The following is a 22,453-nucleotide window of genomic DNA, read 5'->3' on the forward strand; positions in this document are numbered from 1 at the left end:
TAAAATTGAAGCCAAACAGTTGTGTTTATAGAAGTAGGCATTCAGTAAGTATAATAATTTAAATCTTCTGTCTGTAGGGCAACATAGTGACTGTTTGGGATAAAGACATTGACACAGCAGGAGAGGAATTACTGTTAACATTCTGTCTCAAGCCAAATATGCTTCAACATACATGGAGATGAGTTTGTGTACCTTTGTGGACTTGAGCGTGCTGTCGAAGTGCGTGCGATTAAAATCCGGTGAAGTGTCAAAGGAGTCCCTCTCCTCTCCCAACCTGGACCGCACAATGGACTGCTGCTTTAAGGACGAGCAGGGGTAGGAATGTCCCAGTATGTCCTCTTCTCCGCTGTCACACTCCAGACTAGGACTATTTACACACACACACGTGCCTCAGTTATGATCTTGTGGTTTGTTAATGTATATGCTATTTTATTACACATTATGTTGAGGAGCAAACTGGTAGACCTTAAAAATCCTGGCGGAAGTTAAAAGTCTTGGTGTCACACACTCACTTTTCTAAGTATAGTTGTAGAGAAACACATTGTATTCAGACCCCTGTTGTAAACCAGATTGAACTACTGAGGCATATGCAGATTTGTTCAGATTAAAGTCATAATAATCAAGTCTGAGAGAATGTTAATGTCACCAGCTGGTCAAAGGCCCACGTAGGTGACAGAATTTAAACTCTAGACGATACTGGCTCATGGTGAGCGGCATTATTATGCAGAGATCAAGACAGTTGGTCTCCATGACCTAATAATCACCATGGACAGTGATTATGGGTAAATTTATACACTGTGTGGCCTTTGCACCTCAGGAAACTGGAAGGAATGTTCAGCAACTTCAACACACAAACAGCTCGATTGTATTCAGGCTTCCTGTCACTTTCTACACCTTCACTGACTCCAATCACAGCACGAAATGTCAAACAATTATTTTGCTGAAGGGCCAAACAGATTATACATTGTTGTCTTAGTGTGGGTTAAACACAGGACTGCTTGTAGTTCAAATCAGCCAGATCACATGACACATTTCTAAACTTGTGCAGAGGTTTAATATTCTGCTGCACTGATTATATTTTTTTCAATAAAGAAAGGAAGTTGGTTAAAGTGTTTGTTTTCTCACTCAAGCATAGAAAACATTGTGAGGTAGTTGCATTAATTGTTAAAAATATAAATTACACCCTAGTTCACCCTTTGCTTTTTAATTCAAGAATCAGCGCAGCAACAGTGTCCTACCTCAGGCCCCGGCCCGCCTCGGCCAAGCTGCATCCTCTGTGAATCAAAGCAGGAGAGACTGGCGAGCACGTCTGTGCCGGTCGCCTCTGTGCTCCCTCGAACAAACGGAGGGCGGAAGCCAGGGGAGAGGAAGGAAAAGACGGGGAGGAAGCGAAGGGAGAGGGGGGAGAGATGCGGGGAGACGGCTCCCTGTGATTCTCCAGGCCGGGGCCTTGGATCCCCCTCTGCCCAGTGTGGGGCGAAGATGGGTGCCGGCTCTGGGAGCAGTTCCCTGAATCAGGGGGAATCCCGGAGAAGGAATCCCAGCAGGAGCTGCCGATGTGGGACGCGGGGCTGACCTCTTCTTCCACTGGAGAGCGGTATTTGATGTCAGCGTCATCAACCTGGAACAGAATAGTGAGAGAGCGGTGAGAAGGAACTGTTTCACCAGATAACTTGTGGCGCCTTTCATGTGCGACAAGTCTGTTTTTGACTAATAGCTCATATAACTGCTATACATTAAAACATGTTTACTTACACTGCGTAGAAAGAAACATTAATTCAGCCCGACTCACCTGGTCCACCAGCATGGCGTTGGCGTACACTTGGTCTTTGCCGTGTATCATCGCTGACAGTCTGGCAGCTGCAGCCAGCGTTGGGGACAAGGCCTGGCTCTCCCTTATGGACTGGCTTTTCGCTACAGAGAGGGAGGGAGCCACAGAGAGAGAGAGAGAGAGAGAGAGAGAGAGAGAGAGAGAGAGAGAGAGAGAGAGAGAGAGAGAGAGAGAGAGAGAGAGAGAGAGAGAGAGAGAGAGAGAGAAGGGGGATTTTTCAATATTACATTTGGTTTCCACAGCAACACCAAATAACTTCTCACAAACACGGGAAGTGACATAGACATCCTGGGCAGTTGCATGTCATTGTTCTGGACCAAGAGCCTCTGTATGAGAGTATGTGTTCGTCTGAATGGTCCTTTGCACACACGTGAATGGGTGTGCATGAAATTGTGAGTGGACGCATGTTTCTTCTCCACCCTGCCATTTTCGATACAGTGGGTGAGTGGAAATAGCTCCCGGTGAGCACACATTGAGCATTGAGAGGAACCCTTCCAACACAGTGGAGGCACTGTGAGCAGTAGCCTGCTTTTTGCTGTGAAACAGGGGGAAAACACTCCTGCTCTCAAAACACACACGACTCCCTCTGGGATGTTGCCCTGCACAAAGCACAGTCTCTCCACAACACAAATTCTTAGAGAGTACTTCAGGCAAGAAAAAAAACAAAAAAAACACGCATAAACAAATAAGCTACCAGTGCCAGCACACACATCGACAAACCTTTGATGAGACATTTACAGTTCAATATTGTTTAGGCTTATTTACCCAAAATGGAGACAGTCAACTCTAAAGCCTGCAAGGACAAAAAGTTGTTTTAATGCTCAGTAAAAAAATGGAAATTTGAACATTTAAAATATGCAAGCTCCAGTTGCTGATGAAGCTCATGTGAGATGACCAAAAGTTCCAAAACAGCTTCTAAATGGATCTTGATTTGAGACTGCTCAGTCATCTGTTCTTTTCAAGGGGAAGATTGAACCTTGAAACTCAAACTCTTGGGTGTTTGTAACAAACTACTGTGAAATCTAATGAAGTTTCAGTAGTTTCCACTGGGCTTTACGGTATGCAACACTGTCTTCAGTCATACATTGTTCAATCTCAGCACCACACTGACTATCTCGCTTCTGTCTTTCATTTGAAAGTTGTACAGCTTCGCAGAAGGCTGACAAAATCAGCTCAGTTAAACACAAACCAGCAGTCTCTTCTAACATCAGGGAAGTGAAGTCCTTCTGTTTCAACAACAATGAACTCTTTGCTGTATGACTGTTGACCATCAGTGAAAATAAATCTAGAAAGGTATAGCCTCTACTCAGACATTGACTTCAAAAGCTTAGCAGCGGATCTTTTCAGCATCTGAACTCTTTAGGCCGTCAAACTCCAGTCATATCTGGTCTGTCATAACTCGGCCAAACAAAACTACATCAATAAAAAAATAAAGAACATACCCCTAACTATTCCTGAAACCACAGATAGAAATACAGAAATAAATTGTGGATAAATTCAGAGGATCAAAGGTTATACAACTGCATTATTTATGTGAACTGCAGCATTAAATAAGAGATTTCACATTCTATTGAACATTCACTTGAAGAAAAAAAAAATCAAATCACATTAGCAGCTGGAGCAGTACTTGTCACTCTAACCAGAAGAGGCAGCCTCATTAGCTCAGTTATATTATTACTCCCTTAATGACGGTCTCACCTCACGATGGTCAAGCCATGCCTCCAGCGGTGCCAGCCTGGCAAAAACCTGTCTTTGTCACTCCTGTTTCCACCTCAGCTCTTCCAGCGGTTATTAAAATGAGACTCAAAGGTCTTCTTTAAAAATCAAATCCATAGTTTATCCATCGTTTCTAGGCTGCCAGCACCGCAGAGTAGAAAGAGAGACGTGCAGCGTTTTGTAACAGAGCATAAATCAGACCAACAATTGGCTGTGCTTCCTGTAGGCGGTGAGTCCAATAAATCTGAGAGGTAACAGGGACTGAGGCAGACAGTGATGAGGACACCAGATGAGTCCTGTTATATCCACATCAAATATAAATGAATTAACTCAAGCTGAAGCACATACAGAGAGCAGTCCACATCAATCCTGAACCTCCAAAGTTTCGAAGTGTCTCTTGAAAAGAAACATGTTTGAACCTGTTGTTAAAAATGTCTGGAACCTTTTAGTTCCACATGTAAACATTATACTGTCCATGAACCTGAATCTAAATCCGCAATAGCAGCACAAAGTCACATTAGACCCTCTAGTTTGTAGCATAGGATTAGTTATCATCCAACATCATATCCACAGAGGGGGTCAGATCCTGGATCTGGGTCAACTGCTGTTTGAAAGCAGATACTTTTTCATATAAACCCACTTCAGGGCCTTGACAGACAGGCCTAATAGTTCAGGTTCTGGGCCGGGTCCAAAGCCACAGCTGGATGCCATGGGCTCAATCATTCACACACCTCTGACCCATAAACACTGCCTCAGTGAACATTACTGTCAGGCAGTGTGATCTGTGTTTAAGATTAGTTAACTGGGGGAATAACAGAGAGGCAGGGAGTTCATATTACTAACAAATTAGAGCTGCACAAAATCAATCTTTCTGCTGGGGAAGGTGTCTTTATCGCAGAGACAGAGAGCGCTGTCTGCAGGTTGCCACTTGAAAGAGGGTTTTAAGAAAGGCAAAGCAGTGTGTGGGGCTATTTATATAGGGGTTTTTTGCACACAGAAGGTATATTTGGAGTGATGTGATATTCAGAGCGTGTCCCTGAGTGAGAGCCAACCCTATACAGTAGCAGGGCTTGGAGTAGCAGCGAGAGAGAGAAAGAGAGAGGCCGGGAGCTCTACAGAGATTCAGACAAAGACAGCAGTCAGTGCCAGGTTTCCAGACCAGGGCAGTTAAACACAGAGAGTGACCCTTCAACCCATGCACACCTCTGGGAGAGAGGAATCGAGGAAGGCAGGATGGAGAGGACGGGGAAGCAGAGCTGTCACAAAGGCTCTTTCTCAAGGTTCACCCTCCTTTTAGAAGCTGAATGTCAAAACAAAAAATTTAAGATAAACACTTAATGATGATTATTAAATGTATAAACACCTCGCCATGTTTATTATGAGTATAAAAGGGTTATTTGTTCATGCTGTCCCTTCTTTTATGATGTTAGTTGGTTTGTAAGCACCACACCAAAAAACCATCACTTTGGAGAGAGCTGAGAGAAATGAGGAGCAGAGTAAAAATAACAAGCCGAGTTTAAAAGAATCACAACACAGGGTGGTATCATCTTCAAAAATAAAAAAAGAGAGAGGTAATTATTTAACTTCAGTGTTCAGGCCGTTTAAATCATTAAAGCAATTGAGTTATGACACGTGTGGTCAAATATCCCGGTTCAGGCATCACATTCCCATTGTGTTTACATTTTAATGCGTCACCCGGCCCAAGAGGTCCAGGAAGAGGTAAAGCTGGAGCGAGCACTGATCACTTGTCAGAGTGAAGAAATAAACTTGTGCCTCAGCGCACCTGAAATCACATTTCACTTTGCAGGTGCATTGTTCCACCAGATCTGACTTCTAAAAAAGAAAAAAGTCCACTTGAAGAACATATGGTCAGTTTGAAAAGTTTATGTAGTGCCACTGTTTCAGGTCTTCGGAGGAACGGCTCAGACAGGCTGTGTGTATAAAATCTGCAGATGTCAATCACAATTACCAAGTAATAACATGGATAATCTTGCAGAGGTTTATGGTGAAAGATGAGGAAAAGACCACTGGAGTTGAGCCATGACACAGCCGTGGCAGTAACATGATCTTCCTCTGTGTCTGTCCCTCTGTTTCCCATTCTCTCTCTCTCTTTCTTCTCTCCAAACAAACACACAGTCACTTGCACGCAAGCAATGAGCTGTTTGACCACTCTGGTTTCATTTTTCACTAGATTAAGCATCCACTTTAGCTCTTCCATGACTAACAATGAAGCAACAAACTTGTATGCCAAGTTTAAGCACCAGTGTTAACTTGATTTGGGTTTAATTTTCTCCTAATAAACCGAGGCTAACACAGATTTTCAGCACCGATTACACTTTCAGCGACACCTTAACAAAAACTGATGAGGCTTGCAGGTGCCTGAGCCTCAGCATGTGAAGGCACATATTAGGCTGTGCACCCCAGCAGTCACATGAGGGCAAGACTCCTCCGCAGTGTTCATTGATGTGATTCATTGATGAAGTCAAGATGTGACTTTAAGCCCCCCCCCCCCCCCAAAAAAAAAAAAAAAACACAAAAAAACACAAAAAAAAAAAAAAAAAAACACACAAAAAAACAACAACACTCAAATCAGCCTGGAGTGGGCATCTGACATTCCCCAACATACTGTCAGATATCAGGTTACATCACTGGCAAACATCTCACTGGGACTGTCTCTGTGCTGCAGTGGAAGCCTGTGAGTAAGAATGTGTAATGGGAACAGTCTAATTTTAACTTTATTGTTCCACAGTCAATGGTAAAACATGTCTGCCAAGAGGACAGTTTGCAGTAGTTAAGTCCTGCATTTGCCATCTTTAATACAGTCTAATAAAATCTGTGTGTGAAAAGCCAACAGCTCTCTCTGAAATGAATCAGCGTGTGTTTCATGTCAGTCAAACACTGCAGACATCAACATGTCAGAAACTCAAGGAAATCCATGAAGTGAAAATTGACTTGGTCAATATTTATGGAAACTCAGAACTATAACTGTCAACGTAAAACAACAGCAAAATAGCAAAATAGATGTTCAGGTCAGCTCACTACCACTGTGTTACCTTTTTTTCCCATCTTCCTGCGCATCCTCATCTTTGGAAATGAAGGCCAGGAGTAGTTGAAAGGAGAGTCTGAATCAGAATCCATGATTCTCACTGTTAAAGACAATCTTCATCCAAACAGCTGAAGGTGTTCGATAAATAAATTGAGCGGTGCCTCAAATTACATCCATTCCCACATGGCTGAGCAGACTGCGAACTTAGCAGCAGCACTCTACTCTCCTTTTTTCCAGAGCCCGGCTGCAGACACTCTGACACTTCAGGAGTGAGCCAGCATGTTCCCCTCTGTCTCCCCCAGCCACCCCTCCCCCTAAAATCCTCCCCTTCCCCCTCTGAACCAACTGTCCAACACAGCCGGGACTGAGCCCTGTCTCTCTTATGTCTCTGCCCCTTTTTGGAGTTTTCTCTGTCTACAACTTTTTCCTGTGTTTTCTCAGTGCTCTTCTCAAATCTGTCCTCCAGCTTCTGAGTCTCTTTAAGTCTTTCTGTGTCTCCCTCAGTCACTCATCTACCACACAGTACTGAGTGAGCAGGAGAGAGATCAACACATGCTGACAGAAGCAGGGGGAGGAGGGTATTGACTGCCAGAAAGAGTGACCGAAGGAGGGAGAGAAACAGCGAGAGACAAAGTCAAACATAGCAGTGACTTCAGAACCTGCAGCGGAGACAAACACGAAGGCAGACAGCTTAGTGGAGGTGAGTCTCAGACATGGGGGGAAATCATTAACCCTGTGAGTTCATGACCAGTCTCTGAGATATAGCGGGCTGCAGAGCTGCACACTCCAGCACGCACCTACAAGCAACTCAAACATGCCTAATGCCACATCTGAAGAGAGTCCTTCTCAATCACTCCATTCTCTCTCTATATTTTAGCATGTCAAAGCCAAAACGAGGGGGGAAGGAGGGGGGCGGACTGCCAGGTCAGCAGCCTCACCATGGAGACAGCAATGAGAGCTGCTGCTGTTTTCTTCTTCCATCTTGTTTCTTTCCTCCTTTTTTCCTCCTCTTGCCAACCTGCAGGCGCACAGAGCACCATTCGCAGCAGTGAGGGCTGAAGTAAAGTTTGGCGAAATGGGATGGTAAAAGGGGCTTTAAGAGACAGATCAGACAATGGCACTGTGGAGAGAGGCCAAACATGGGTTTATACATGCACATAAATGAAGGAATGCGATAAAAAAAAAAAAGAGAGTAAAAGGGGATGAGAAGGGTTTTGTAGGCAGAATATACACAGAGGAGGAAAAAAGAGGTACACTGTGACTATAGAAAGTAGTTTGTGTGTGTGTGTGTGTGTGTGTGTGTGTGTGTGTGTGTGTGTGTGTGTGTGTGCATGGGGGGGAAGGGGGTAGAGGGTGTTGGCACTGTACTGGTGAACATTAATGCTGCCTTTGTGGGGTCTGTGCGAGGTTTAATCCTTTTTTCCGTTCTCCAATTAGATCTCTCAGTCGGGGTCGGAGACTCTTGTTGGCACTCCTGGCGTTGCACTTATCGTCTGTTGTCACCCTGCCAAACTATCCATATCATAAATCCCTTTCTCTAGCGCTCTGTCTTTTTTCTCCCATTACACATAGTCACACACACACCATTTTAACACTCCTCTACTCTCCTCTCCCTGGGGATTTCAACAAGCTGCTGGAAAACTGCCTTCAGCAAAGCCCTGGCAACCCCCATTCAGCCACAAACACCCCTTTTTTTTTCACTTCCCTATACCCCTTGCCCCCTTTAGAGCGCTCTTCCCTACTGCATTCTTCCTCTCAAAAACACAAGTGAACACACACACAGAGACACACAGCGACCTCCTTCCTTTCTTCAGCTGTGGAGAGCAGAGCTCCTCAGGATGAAGTGGCCTTTGCTATTTGTTCACTAAACTCACATTAAAATGCTGACCTGGGAGGATGGATGGGGGGGGGAGTCTATAAATCTGTGTGTGTGTCTGTATGTAGGTATTTGGATGCAAGTGTGTGTTTTGGGTGTGGTATTTAAATATTGGGGGCATTAGGAGGGCAGACATGGGGAAAAAGGACGGGGAGGGGAGGGAAGAGGAGGAGCAAGAACCAAAGAGAACGATTGTCTTTTCCCTTAAAAAGTTCAAAATGTGTCTATTTATACTGTAAACAATGGAAATCCTTCTCTTGCTACATCATATCTAATTACGGTCATGCCAGTGAAGTTACAGTAATATGAACTGGTGAGAGGAGAGGTGACATCAAGAGGACAGGGGGAACATGACAGCTACGCTCAAAATTCCTCATCCCGTTCTGAAGACCTGGCTACACAGTTTCTATCTGTCTATCTGATGACGCATTCCTCCAGTTAAGCTGCCATATTGCATGTGTTAACAAACAGACTGAAATCACAATATTACCTTCACTACTTTGCTAAAAAAAATATATATATGTAAAAACCTGCCAGTTGTTCGTGATGCCTGACAGCTCAGGAATGTCTAGTGAAGCATTTAAATTCTTCAAGGGTCAAAAATTAGCATTGTTATCCCAGAAGAATGACACATATGAAACCTGAGTCATTTCCAGTCTGAGCTGCTTTTACAGTCAAGCTTTGAAGGGAAACTTGCAGAAAACAGTGTTCAAGTGTCCAATGTTGTTTCATCTGAGCCACAAAAGGCATTTGAAGGGGTTGAACAAGGTCATGGATAGGCAGTCACCAAAGACTACACACACACACACATGCACGGATACACATACTGAGTACAAATGGCTAAACCATTTAGCATGGAAAACTACACCAGCCACAGGACGTTAAGATTGGAGATGTCCAGTGCCAAGTATTATAAAGCCTGAAGCCTCAGCTTGTGACCACAGCATTCTTATACTGAGGAATCAGTCCGCTCTGCAGCAATACAAGAAGCCAATTATTAACCCACAGGATGTTCCCACTCTCAAATCCTTCCCTTCCCGTCCAGAGGCAGATCAGAGTGATGCCACCTTCAGCCACCTCGTTAGGGGTCAGCTCATTTCAGCTCGCCTGTCACTGCTGGCAGAAGCGGGATGACTCAGGATTAGCTGGTGTTCCCTACATGTCACATTAAAGGAGTCTTCTGCAGTGCCACAATAACTGTGAAAACAGAGTGACAAGACTCCAGGAACTCCAGAGAGAGAGAGAGAGAGAGAGAGAGAGGGGGGGGAGGGGGAGGGGGGGGGAGAGAAGGGGAGAGGGGGAAAGGAGGGCTGAAATGTGATCCTACAGGGATGGTAGACGGCCATAGTCGAGGATTAGAGCTGAGTTCCAAGTTCTGCTCAGGAAAGGAGATGTTTCCTGCTGTTGGACTCACCTAATGATTCGAAGCTACTTGGATAACTTCCTGTGACTATAACAGCACCCAAAAAAAACAATGATCAGTTTCAGTCTGCACAAAACATGATCTGTAGCCGAGGTACCGCAAGCTCTAAAATTAAAACCAGATCTAAAAACAGGCTTCTGTGAAAGAAAATCTTTACCAAAGTCAGACTGCAATGGGTCGTCCTCTTCGTCCTCCTCATTCAGGCAAAATATCAGCGGCTCCTCGTAGTCCTCAGCGAAGAAACTGGCAATCTTGTCACAAAACAGCATGCACGTTTCCACAGTAAGACTTTCACTTTAAGCAGCAAAGCACACCACAAAAACTGAAAGACGAGAAGAACTAAGCACAAAAACACAAGTGTTTGGCGAGTGCCTAAGGTGTGTGAGGGAACTCAATTAGGTAACCATCTGTAGCACATTAAACAGGTCCTATTGGAGGACTGGAATCATGTGAACACACCACACCTCTCAAAACATTGAAATGCACATTTGACCGCTCACAAAGTCAGCTATTCAGTGGCGTGTGCAAGGTGTCAACTCTGACACCTTAACAATAAGAGGGAAACAATGTGGAGCATTGAGGGGGAAGCCAGTGCCTGAAGCGAGCCGTGACCACAGTGTGCAACGAGCTGGTGCAGATGTTCACGGGGAGTGAATGACTTTTAAGTTCATAGTTGACCCATCATATTCTGGTCATATTTTGCCTTTTCTTTCTCGATGTGTTTGAATTATAATGACAAAAATCCATCACTGTCCTGCATGAAATACTTACATTTTCTTCCACAGCAGAGTTTCCTCCATTCATGTCAGGATACAGCACTGAAAGAGGAGACAACATATTCAGACGCCATTAAACTTCAAAAGAGCACAGATGTTTGTCAGTTTTTAACGATACCATGTAAAAGTCTTATTTTGCTTTTCTTTTCATAACCGCGGGGTATTTTTTTTATCGTGTGGCCTTGATCTCCTTTTCTTTTCATTTAACTAGCATGTGCATCCCAGATCAAAGGGCACGATGTATGATCACTTACCAGAAACAAAGCAGTGACATGCAGAAATTAGTGTTTGGGTGGTATTAGTGGCCCGGGGTCATGTGGAAATATAGAGGCAGGAAATGTAGGAGAAGGAAGTGGTGAGGATGCATAAAGGAAAGACAGGTTAGAAGAGACAAGAAGAAATCAAGAGAGGAAGATGAGAAAAAGAAAGCATAGGTGGAGAAAGGAGAAAATATAACATATAGGAAAACACAACTAAGACCTTAGTTGTCTTTGACTTATTGTGATTCAAGAAAACACTTTCCCTGATATTGTAATGTCTTCTTACTCAAATGTTGCTCTGAGAAGAAGGAGAAAACCAGAGAGACAGAAAGTGAGGGAGAGGGGATGCAAGATTTAAAATTTCATCTGGATAACTTGTGTATTTACAGCAGTTTGTCTCTTGGTTGGTTTGCTGGAATCTCAGTGAAATATCTCTTTTGGATGTACTGCTTTGAAATTCTTTACAGCCATTCAGGATACCTGAGGCTTAATGACTCCTGAGACTTTTCCTCTAGCACCACCAGCAGGTTGTAGTTTTCACTTCAGTGAAATATCTTTCAAAGCAACTTGATGGATCTGCACAAAATGCAAATGTTGTAACCTGATGTCTCAGAATGAGTTGGAAAAATATTGGTGAGCCCTCCACTTTTTAATCTATCTCAGGTCAAAATTTGTATTTATCAAAACTGGTTTATACCAAAATACCTGCAAAATGAAATTCCCATCAGCCTCAGGTGTACCTCAGGTGTAATTTGTGTTTAGTGCTGCTAATTAGCAGCAGACTAACATGCTAAATCAAGAGGATGAACAGTCTACCTGGTAAACATCAGTTGTTTATGTTCATGTGTTGATGTTTCTTTATTTTTTGTATTGATAATTTTCCTGTATAATATTTTAATTCATTAATTTTTTTAATATTTTTGTGAAAACAATGATGAAAAGCAGAAAATCCTGAAATTTGGGAGGCTGGAACAGCTTGCTGCTTGATAAAGGACTGATGCAATTACTCTATTAAAACGTTGCCTGTAATTAATTCTCTAACAACTGCCTAACAATTAATCAGCCATTAATCAATAAATTGACAAACTGTCAGCACTATTTCTCCATAGGCCACAGCTTGCTTGTTCTCTTGTTTGTTTTGTTTTGGATACAGGCTTGCAGTACCTCTAAAAGCCCAGATGAGGGCAGTATCTGCCACAGTATCTAACCCTGACAAACAACTGCCACAATAAATAGCAGATAATTGCAACATGAAAGAGAAGAGTTAAGACTGGATGGTTCCCAAATCCCACAAACAGAAAGATTAGGAAGTGAACAATACCGTTGTCTGCAGGATCATCCACTAGTTCTTCTTTCCCTAAGATGGTCTCCACCCGTTCCCTCCTCAGTGCTTTGATCTGAGAGGAAAAGTACAGTTTCAGTAAAAGTATGCTGTAAACATTATTAGAATGGGTATGGGCTGGTTTTCACTTTAGTATGCTTACTTAATTACACAATCTGTGCTTTTACGTACATCAGTTGCAGCAAAGAACCCAACCATTTCTGTTTATGTACATGGTCTTGCAAGAAAGACTATGTTTCAGTCTTGTGTTTAGAGACTTCACCCAAGTGAACAAATCATCACAATCATCCGGCAACACAGATAAAACCTCACTCGCCTCTCTGAGGAAATCTTCATCTCTGAGTCGGTCCCTGAGCAGCAGGATGTCAGCGTGCCGGCTCTCCTCTGAGCTCCACCTCAGGTTTTGTCGTACGGTTAGAGTCAGGTTCCCTGTGTCATGACAGAACCTCAGCAAGCGGGACCGGTCTGCCCACACCTGGGACAGACCTGCAGGAGGTGTGGCGAGAGGGTTGGGTGGGCTGCAACACAACAGAAGGGTTTGTTTAATCACAAAAAAATATTAAGAATTACAGTTGATACTCTTAGAGAATATAGTTTTTTATGGATAAAAAAGACATATAAAACTATCAGAATATTTAAAAATATAATGGAAAGGCCTGTCACTGATGGACTTCTAGTTTTTCAGGTCAAGTAAACAAAGTTATAAAGCTGTGCTGAAGATTTATGGATTCTGACTGATTGAGCAGCTTGAGTTTGACAGCGACCACTATTTTATTATGTGTTCATAAAATGCCCTTCAACCAGTCTATTTACAGTATTTAAGAAATCTAAAGAATGAAAATTATCTGGGGTAATAGCTCAAGTAAAACTAGCTTGTTTTTCTACATTTGATAGCAAGCTTTCCCTTACTGTTTTGTGTGGGAAAGCTTCCCACTGAGTGCATAATGTTTCAGCAAAACAGTGTTTCATTTGTCAGTGTCTCTCCTGGAAGTGGCCTGTTAGAGCTCATAATCTTACTGTGAGAGCAGCTCCAGGAACTCAGTGTTGCCGGCTGTCTGTGCCAGCTGCAGCGGAGTGACTCCCTCTTCGTTTGGCAGACTGACGGCCATCAAGCCGCCCGGCTGGCAGAGCAACAGCTCCGCGAGCCGACACAGACCCCACCGCACAGCCAGGTGGAGGGGAGACTCTCTGGGACTGTGCTCTGGAGATGAGGGGAGAAATAAAACACCATGACAAAGGTAATTCTGCAAAGAGGACAGTATGTAGCTGCTGAGTGAAAGAGGGAAGTGAGATTAACAGTAAAACCAGAATGTGAGAAAAAAAAAAAATGAGGAAACTAACATGAAGAGAATCTTGTCTTAATCGTGATAATGAATTAATTATTGCATGGCACCGGATCCCGCTGCTCCACTGACCCACTTTAAACCAATACGAGCCTTATACAGGGTGATGACAGCTTATTATTTCTGTCTGCCACTTAGTGCATTCCAACAAGATCCGTATCCAGGTAACTGTCCAGCATCAAAACAGTTCCCAGCAAACAACTTTGACTTTATTCTTGCAGCATAAATTTCACCCGAATCTTAAAACATTTTGATTTCTGACAATTCCTTTTAGACTTAATTCTTATTCTTGAAAATAGAAAATATCTTCACATTAAAAATATAAAGACGTTCAGCATATTTCAGCCTGTGGTCAATGGAAAGTGTTGCACTGTATGTCATAGTTCATTAACAAAAAGATACAATCTTACGAAATGTGTTACTGTGGGGTTGATGCGGGACTTTCGCAAAATAAATGAAACTCTGCCCTTTGTACTATAGCGGGCAGTTCAGTAAGCATTCAGAAACATAAGGGTGACATGATAAAAAAGTCATTTTTAATCACATACTGTGGTTAGCCCTTAACTTTCATTTGATGCTTTAAAACTATATTTGAATTTGTTTACTTTTTAAAGAAACCAAACCTGTATTTACTTTACAGCTACAGTCATCAATGACTTTCATTTTAGTAAATGTCTGTTCAGTCATTATCTATCACTGAATTACTGAACACAATAAAAGCTGAGTCGTCCATTGATGAAAGCGGTAGCATTTGCAGTATAACAAACTGAGCGAGCCGGGGGTCTGTGTTGAGATTCTCAGGGAAAATCACAACCGGTGCACACTTAGTGACACGTTCTCCACCACCCAGCAGTATTTCTTCCTCCACAGTGGGAAGGCAGAGCTAACACAACACGCTCCCTCTTCAACTCAACCTATCAGTTTCTATTGACTGACATAGCGCAGGAGACACTGGCTGTCTCAATTCGTGCACTAACGTACTTATACTTGCTATTTTGAGTGCAAAAGTGCAATCACACCGACAAGTAAGGCAACGTGCACAACATGTGGTACCTGAATGGTTTACTCATAACTGTCAAAAGTTTTTGTATGAAGCGTTGTACACTTCTCACACTCAATGGTCACCATTACGGCTACGTAGTAGAAAGGGAGGGAACACCGACACATTTTCAACTCCGCAGCTGCTGTGGAACACCACAAAATACAAATGCAAGTTTTACGCAAAACGTGACACACTTTCAAAAGTTCTGATTATTTCTGGTAAGTGTGTGCGATTTGAAGTACGTGAACTGAAACACAGTAACTGTTTAGCTCCCAAAACACGGCTGCAATTATCGCTAACTGCCATATGTGCCACCAAAGAGATTGAAACAGAGATCTTTGAGAATGTAACTTTAGAAATGGAGTGTTATTATTTGCCCAAGGATATTCTGTATATCCAAAAACTCACCAGGATGCAGGTCTTATTAGACTACAAAGACAGATTTTGCAAGATAGCACATTTGTATGTCAAAATTTTAATGCTCCACTTTAAGAACTGCACTCGGTTGAGGACAAACACAAGACTTGATTTTGTGGCAGTAATGAGGTTTTGTTAAGTTTTTACTTGAAGAATATTTAATGCACTGTAAGCAAATGGTCACCACTAAAGGACAGTTGGGTATTGATAATCGAGTCATATAAAGCATCAGCATTAGAGTGATGTCATAAGCAGCGTTATTAAATTATCTGCAGACAATTAGAAGGAGACGCTGCAATGAAACAGACTGCTATAACTGTATTACCACTAAATCTAGTTTGTTATTTATGTAGGTGGCCCTACACAAACACTCAGATCATACAAACAGATGGTGGCATCTCGTAAACATGGTGGTCAGCACACATAGAAGCCACACACATACGAACGCAGACACACATACACGCACTTAGCCTCAGATTTACTGAGCTCTGCCTCGGGCTACTTCCAGATGGAAAAGGCTCTAATAACCACATTACATGCTGCTTAATTGGCTTTGATGAATTCAACAGAAGCACAAATGTGACTATGTTCACTTCCGATTTCAGTCCGGTGAACATGGAAAATGGGAACGATGGTGGAAGGGGAGAAGGGGGGAAAGGGAGAAGGGGGGGGCAGGGTTGAAGAGTTCACCCTACTTATACAGTACTGGCTTCAAGTTTCCAGGACATTGTTGACAGATTAGGCCATGACAATATCTACTGCATCACTGCTCACTAACTGACCTCTTTTATATTGTTAATGAACACACATGTAAGTATGGTAAATCCCTCTTCACTTGTGTCTGTCTTTAAACCGCCTTTTTAAAACATTTCCTCTCATCTGCAAGGCAAAGTTCTGTGTAGGTATTTACCAGTAGCTTTACACACATTGTTACGTAATAAAAAACAAACAAATCCAAAGTGCTTTCGATTAACATTTGTGTACAGCAATGCGGATTCAGCAAGATAAGACAGTCTTGCTCTCACCATCTCCACTGTGGCTCCCCAGTACATTCCAGTTTTGGGGGATATCCAGGTTGGCCATGGCCAGGGCCACACGACGATCCATGGCCCAGCGAGAGCTCTCCTGGCCCAGGTTGAAGAGGCTGCTCAGCTCCTTGTGATCCATGGAGCTCAGACAATGTCCATAGATTACCAGGTGCTCTGCCAGGTCCTGAAGGGGAAAAAAATAGTTATGAATAAAATACAATGTAGTGCCTTCCAAAAGTTTTTTTTTTTTTTTTTTTTTTTTTTTTTTTTAATCACTACTTTTGTAGTTCGTTTTTTTAGCTACTAATATGCAACTAGAGTTATTTTAGTTGTTTCCAATCTGAATCAAACATGTTCGGAGAATTTTTCTTAATTACATCACTTGATATGAGATTGACTTTCCACTACTGACTTAAAAGTGAATTTCTTCAATTTCATTCATTTCAAACTTCTTCTTTTTTTAAGCCTAAAACCTGTCTCTGTAAAATGGATGTTTTGTGCAGCATGGACACAAAAATAATCTGTGTAAGAATAGATTCTAACTACAATGACACTGAACCTTGTGTGAAATATATAGGATTGCATATTTTTGTCATTTTTACCTGAGCATCATCATGAACGTACTCTAATGAAGCCCCGCCTACCCAGGTAAGGGGTGTGGTTTCAGAGCACAGATAGGCCTGGACAGAGACCACCTCAGCCAGGTTATGTCCTGAAGATACACATCAAAAGCTAAAGTTTAATCAAAAAGAGCTGTTGGGCACAATATATGTATCCACATTTTCTTTCTCTCTAAAATAAAGCACCAGCAGCAACACAAATTCAGCAGAGACGATGTTCACAATGATTGATTACTTATCTCTGTAAGCCTGTGATTAAATGAGCTGAAATTGATTGCAGACTGGGTGCTAGGAAATCTATCTAAAAACATTTATGGTTTGTGATTAATTAATTAACATAATTCAAATTAATATAGAAGGAAACGTTATTTTATTAATCCAGCAGCTCTAATGGGAAGTACAGAGTCTGCAGGTCTTCTGCCTGTTGCCTATGTCAACATTACTGAGGCTCTGTGTAGGTTGACACATGGAGCTTGGTCATGGAGCTGTTTCCCTTCTGAGAGGAAGCCAATACGGTGTGTATGTGTGTGTGTGTGTGTGTGTCTGAAGATTCAAATGGTGATATACTGTTCATGAGTGCAGTGTGTACAAGAGTGGAACGCCTGGGTTTGTAAGGATGTGCAGGTTGACATCTGAACATGGTTTTGTAAAACAAAGGAAAATACTTCAAAGGACATGAAAACACACGTACGACAACATATCATAGAGACATGCACATGCACATACCAGGGACGATAAAGCAGAGCATGACATCACTCTGAGCCCTGGTGACATGGACCAGCGTGGATCCTTCCAAAACAACATAGACCTCTGCATCCTCTGGCACCGAGTCTAATCCTTCCAGCAATGCAAATACCTTCGCCTCACCCTGAGATAAAGAAAGGTGGGAGAGGTTGAGAGGCACAATAAAGACGAAAGATGTAGAGAGCAAAAAAATAGATCTATTCCTGAGTATGGCGGATCATTTTAGAGTGTTCTACATGTCTGTAAAGCACAGCAAATCCCCTGACAGCATTCCTCTTGAGCGTACAATAAAATATACCCCCTCAATAAAAACAGGAATGCCTCATAGTGTCTGCTGCAAAGACCTGCCCTGATCCCAACAGGCCAGAACACTTTAGACTTCACATCTGAGGCAGAAGAAAGAGAAACATACGAATATATGAAGTGATTGATAGCTTTTAAAATACTTTCTGTCGGTCAGCTGTGACATCGTGTTATACTGCATGTCAGCCTCACTAGACTGTAAATAGTTATTTAAAAGGCCCAGGTTGAGTTGCTCAGATTCTCTGCTGTTGATTTATCTAGGGTGCTTCAGTTTTGAGAGTAGTACTCAACGAGGGAAACATTTTCAAATAAAATGTTTTCTGAAAATTGTTATTTCCATCTGGAACTATCAAAATGAAGACAAATAAAAAGGTTTCTAAATGTAAGCAGACATTCAATCGCTGATTTTGGTACAGACATTTCAAACTTTGGAGGATACACCGGAGACACTGTAGTTCAGTAATGAAACAGTACTGAGGTTACATATCTAGCTTAAGATGCATCATGCAAAAATGTTTTATATAAAGATCCATATTACAGAACTTGTGGACAGCAGAATTACCACAAAGGTCCATTTGTGTGATAATATATTTATAGTAATATTCAATTATTCAAACAGCACAGAACTACTATATTTAAAGAGCTTCAAAAACAAGGACAAGGACAGAAAAAAGAAAACCGGAAAAGTCTGGCAACTACATTTTGGCCACCCTAAAGTTGTTCAATCATGCTTTGGCTAAGACAAGGAATGATAAAGCATGAGTAACTCTTTGAGAAAATCATGAAAAGTAATAAAAGATTTGATTCTAGAGATATTTGTCAAGTGGAAAAACACACGACTGAGGTTGCTTGTTAACATGAGACTCGAGTTCAGTTTCTCACCCCAAAAAAAGGTTCTTAACAGAAGGTACCAAATGCTGAAGCAGGCAGTACCAGGAGCAGGCAGAACTTTGCGAGAAGTGTGCTCAGGACCTATTATAAGGAGTTTGGCTAAAGAAAATGTTCTACCACTCAATCCTTAACTGATACTAGGCAATTGTGCAGTGAAGATAACTTTGCAGATTCAGATGGTTTGCAGGACAAGTGCAGCTGAGTATCGTCTGCATAGCAATTAAAGGAAGTAGCATGCTGTTTGATGAAAAAGTGGGTGAATTACACAAAATAAAATAGGTCCTACAATGGCGCCCTGTTGCACCCCATGCTTAGACACTGCTTGAGAGGAGGTGAAGCCATCAGCAGACACCACAAATTTTCTGTTAAAGAAACATAAAAAAGAACCACTGGAAGGCAACGCGAGAAGATACCAAAGCACTTTTTTAACCTATCAATAATAATGCTATCATCCACTGTATCAAAAACACAGCTGAGATCAAGCAGAAACAGCCCCAAGCCTTCACCTGCATCAGACTTCATCAAGATATCATTGATAACTCTTACAAGGACAGTCTCTGTGCCGTGTTGAATACGAGAGTATTATATATTGGAAAATTTTGGATCTTTGAAGAAAAAGAAGAAAAATCTATTGTAGAAGATATCAATTTGTCCAGCTAGTTCCCTCAATATAAGACTGTATTGAGGCCACAACACATACTGTGTGGGTTATTCTTGGAAACATTTCAAACAACTGACTTGAGGCAGAACTAGAGGCGACAGGCTGATGGAAAAAGATAGAGTAGAAATGTAAAACATAAGGCTTAATTTTAAATTCAATCCACACCAGTCAGGGAGTGCTGGATAATTTAAGAGTGTTTTTAAAGTACTCTCTTTCTCTCTCTTTTCTCTTGAGAGTCTATTTATTAGCCTTGCATCACCTCGGCAGCTGACCTGATTTCTCACTATAAAACTGGGAGGCTTTTCTCTTTACTTCTCTCACTGCCTCAGATACAGAGACAGTGAGTAATCCTGCCTCCATTTCTCTCCGTCTCATCTAATCCAACCTTCAGGTTCATTTCTTTTATGGTTTTATTCTTTGACAGACAGAAAATCAGGCTCACCACAAATTTTTAAATGTTTATACATCATCTCCTGCGCCCTCATTGGGACTCCTCACGTCTGTATGACTGACCAGATGGTGACCACTAATGATGCTGTGGCCGCAAGATAAAGTACTGGACTACACGAGGCAGAGGAAGAATGGATTGGAACCGGCTTTGAAGCCCAAAACAGTTGCTGTTGCATTGAGTGATATGATGAGTGCCAGTGTAGCCATGAAACTGTTTTGCTTTATCCACCACCTTGGAACAGAAGCTCATAGACTCTCGTTTGGATGTGTGCACATGTATACCACAGATGACAGCCACGGACTACAGTGATGTAATGAGTCGTGACTTTTTCCCTAGCGAGGTTGACAGTAGCTGTTTTTAGAAGCTATACTGGTGTGCATTTCGGAGTATACGTCCATGCTCACAGAGGAATAATTTTAAAAGTGATCCTCTGCAATTTCATGTAGCATCCATTTAAAGGTTTACCACAAGAAACACCACCGGTCAAAGGAACAGCAAATAAACGTTATTTTCCAACTCCGACAATACAAATAAAAAACATCACTGTGAATGAATCTTGGAATTACTGATTTGCTAGTTATGTACACATATGCCAGGCTGCTATAGTCAGTGTGGTACTGATGGATAAGGTTATTATCTTCTTGAGAAACTTCAATTTATGCTCAAGTAATCGAAGCGAATGCCAGAAATGTTGCATTCAAAGACCCATAAAGTTGAAAACATCAATCTCAGGCCATCCTAGAGACACCAAAGGCAAATCTGAGCTCATATCTGACATGGTTACTGAGGTCATTTCTGAAAAAAAAAAAAAATCATTAATGCAGTTATTTGATTATACTGCAGTAGACTTCATTACATCACATGGACTGTACCGATGCATGAAAAGAACATACTTACTTTCTTTCAGGTACAATATATATATATAATATTTATAATCATTTGGTCATGAGCACAAAAATCTCTGCCAATGACTGTCAGTTCTCATAAACGAGGCTGCTGATCTCCAGCTACATTCCAAACTCAATTTGCAGAGAGGGACAACTAACTCTGCAGATTAATTGGAGGTCTAAAATTTGCCTGCAAAACTAGGGCTCATACTTACATACAGCGGTACTTTCCTCCTGCTCAACTCCATCTGTACAGCAACTGCAAGACAGACATTAAAGATTAAAAAAAAAATAATAATAATAAAAAAAAAAAAAAAAGAGATTTTAGACAGATAAAAATGAAATGGTGAAAACACACTCAGTGCAGCCATGTGATATTTTTGGTTGTTTTGGTTATTCTGCCTTTTCCTCTGATCCTTAAGAAAGATTATCCACCCTTTTGTGTGCCAAGCAGACTCAGGGGTCCTCTGCCGAGACAGAATCATCTTTTGTGTGAATAATGATTTTAATGATGATACTTTGTGCTGTGGTGTGTAGAGACAGAACCAGAAAACCAAATGTGCCCACATCTGATTGTGTGCGTGTCCGTAGGTGTGTGTTGGTTGGAAATCGATTGGATTTCAGTAATGCAGGGTTCAGATCTGGTCTTTATCGAGGGCTACTTTCTAAACTGGACACAACAGCGAAGGTCTTAAATAACCACTTTTTAAGAAGCTGTTTCCTGTGCAGTCACAATCTGTTTCACATTTACATTTAGAATAATAATAATAATTCAATTTATAGAGCACCTTTTCAAGCAATAAGCACAAAGGTCAGAAAATTAAAAGCATAAGAAATGTAAACGTTATTATTATAAATGTGGAATCATATTAAACAGAACCAAACCAAACTAATAATAATAATAATAAACAGTCACAGTTTGCAAAGGCCTTGACAGACAAGTGGAGAGGACTTTGTCTAGTTTTGTAAGTGTGCTAGCTATATGACACAGCAAAAGTGTCCATCACAGCTGGGTTATTTATGGCTTTGTAGTGAATATTTACCATTAAATACCACAAATACTCAAGCTTTAGATGTATCTACGTGATTTATTTTTTTTCTTGATGATTTAAAGTAACTCGACTCCTGCTGACTCATTAAGCCCGAGGTTTCTTTTATTTTTGAGTGTTTACAAATTAGCAAACTGTCAAATAACGTAAAAGGAAACGGACATAAGTCGCCAGGTAACATAAAGAGGGACATGAGTGATGCACCTACCTTCAGAGGAGCTCAAACTCCGGCAGAGGAAACCTGACAGCCCGCTGAAACGCAGCAACAACAAAATAAAAGCCGCTAAGTCGGACTCATCTTCTTATTGCTACCTGATAATTCAAAAACTCGTTGACATTTGTTTTTTTGGGGGGGTCGGAGCCGAGGCTGTTTGCAGGCTGAGCTCCAGCCTCCACTGACACCGCGTCTCTCGCTGAGGCCGTTTGTCTTCCGTCTGGCTGCTCAAATGCAAATTCCGCCTCACAAGTGAAAGTTAACGATTTCTTAAGAGGTTACAGCGACCCCCAGTGGAGGGCGATGGAACTGCGACGAGTAGAAACCTGCAACAGTGGAGGGTTGTAGTTGTGGAATGTAAATACCTTTACTCAAGTACTGTACTGGAGGTACTTGGTTATAAGTTATGATGGTTTTAAAAGAAAGGAAAAGATGCTTATACGTGTTAAAACAGAACTGGATTAACATATAAGCATCTTGTTTTTCACCATGAACTAACCATCTGAATAAAGGTGTTTTCTTTTTTTGCGCCT

At 41.8% G+C, this 22,453-nt stretch overlaps 1 protein-coding gene across 2 annotated transcripts in view; it reads right to left on the bottom strand.

The window, feature by feature from the left end:
- LOC138191609 (rho guanine nucleotide exchange factor 28-like) overlaps positions 1 to 22,114 on the bottom strand; it is a 37,862-nt gene extending 15,748 nt beyond the window's left edge. Inside the window, exons 1-13 of one of the 2 annotated variants that reach the window (XM_069138511.1) lie at positions 21,915 to 22,114; positions 20,873 to 20,916; positions 17,447 to 17,588; positions 16,703 to 16,812; positions 16,098 to 16,284; positions 13,288 to 13,471; positions 12,587 to 12,788; positions 12,250 to 12,325; positions 10,664 to 10,710; positions 10,050 to 10,143; positions 1,793 to 1,914; positions 1,239 to 1,621; positions 193 to 367 (exon numbers count right to left, since the gene is read on the bottom strand). In XM_069138511.1, coding sequence (XP_068994612.1) covers positions 193 to 367; positions 1,239 to 1,621; positions 1,793 to 1,914; positions 10,050 to 10,143; positions 10,664 to 10,710; positions 12,250 to 12,325; positions 12,587 to 12,788; positions 13,288 to 13,471; positions 16,098 to 16,284; positions 16,703 to 16,812; positions 17,447 to 17,588; positions 20,873 to 20,905 — 1,755 coding nt within the window. In that variant the 5' untranslated portion in view covers positions 20,906 to 20,916; positions 21,915 to 22,114. Of the gene's footprint in view, positions 1 to 192; positions 368 to 1,238; positions 1,622 to 1,792; positions 1,915 to 6,600; positions 6,850 to 10,049; positions 10,144 to 10,663; positions 10,711 to 12,249; positions 12,326 to 12,586; positions 12,789 to 13,287; positions 13,472 to 16,097; positions 16,285 to 16,702; positions 16,813 to 17,446; positions 17,589 to 20,872; positions 20,917 to 21,914 lie in introns of those variants that run through there. The other variant, XM_069138512.1, reaches the window with a different exon arrangement.
- Positions 22,115 to 22,453: the final 339 nt, after the last annotated feature.

Source organism: Embiotoca jacksoni, unplaced genomic scaffold (genome assembly GCF_022577435.1).
Source record: "Embiotoca jacksoni isolate LCO1_2020_lvr unplaced genomic scaffold, fEmbJac1.0.p SCAF_8, whole genome shotgun sequence".
In the NCBI taxonomy this organism is placed as follows: domain Eukaryota; kingdom Metazoa; phylum Chordata; class Actinopteri; family Embiotocidae; genus Embiotoca; species Embiotoca jacksoni.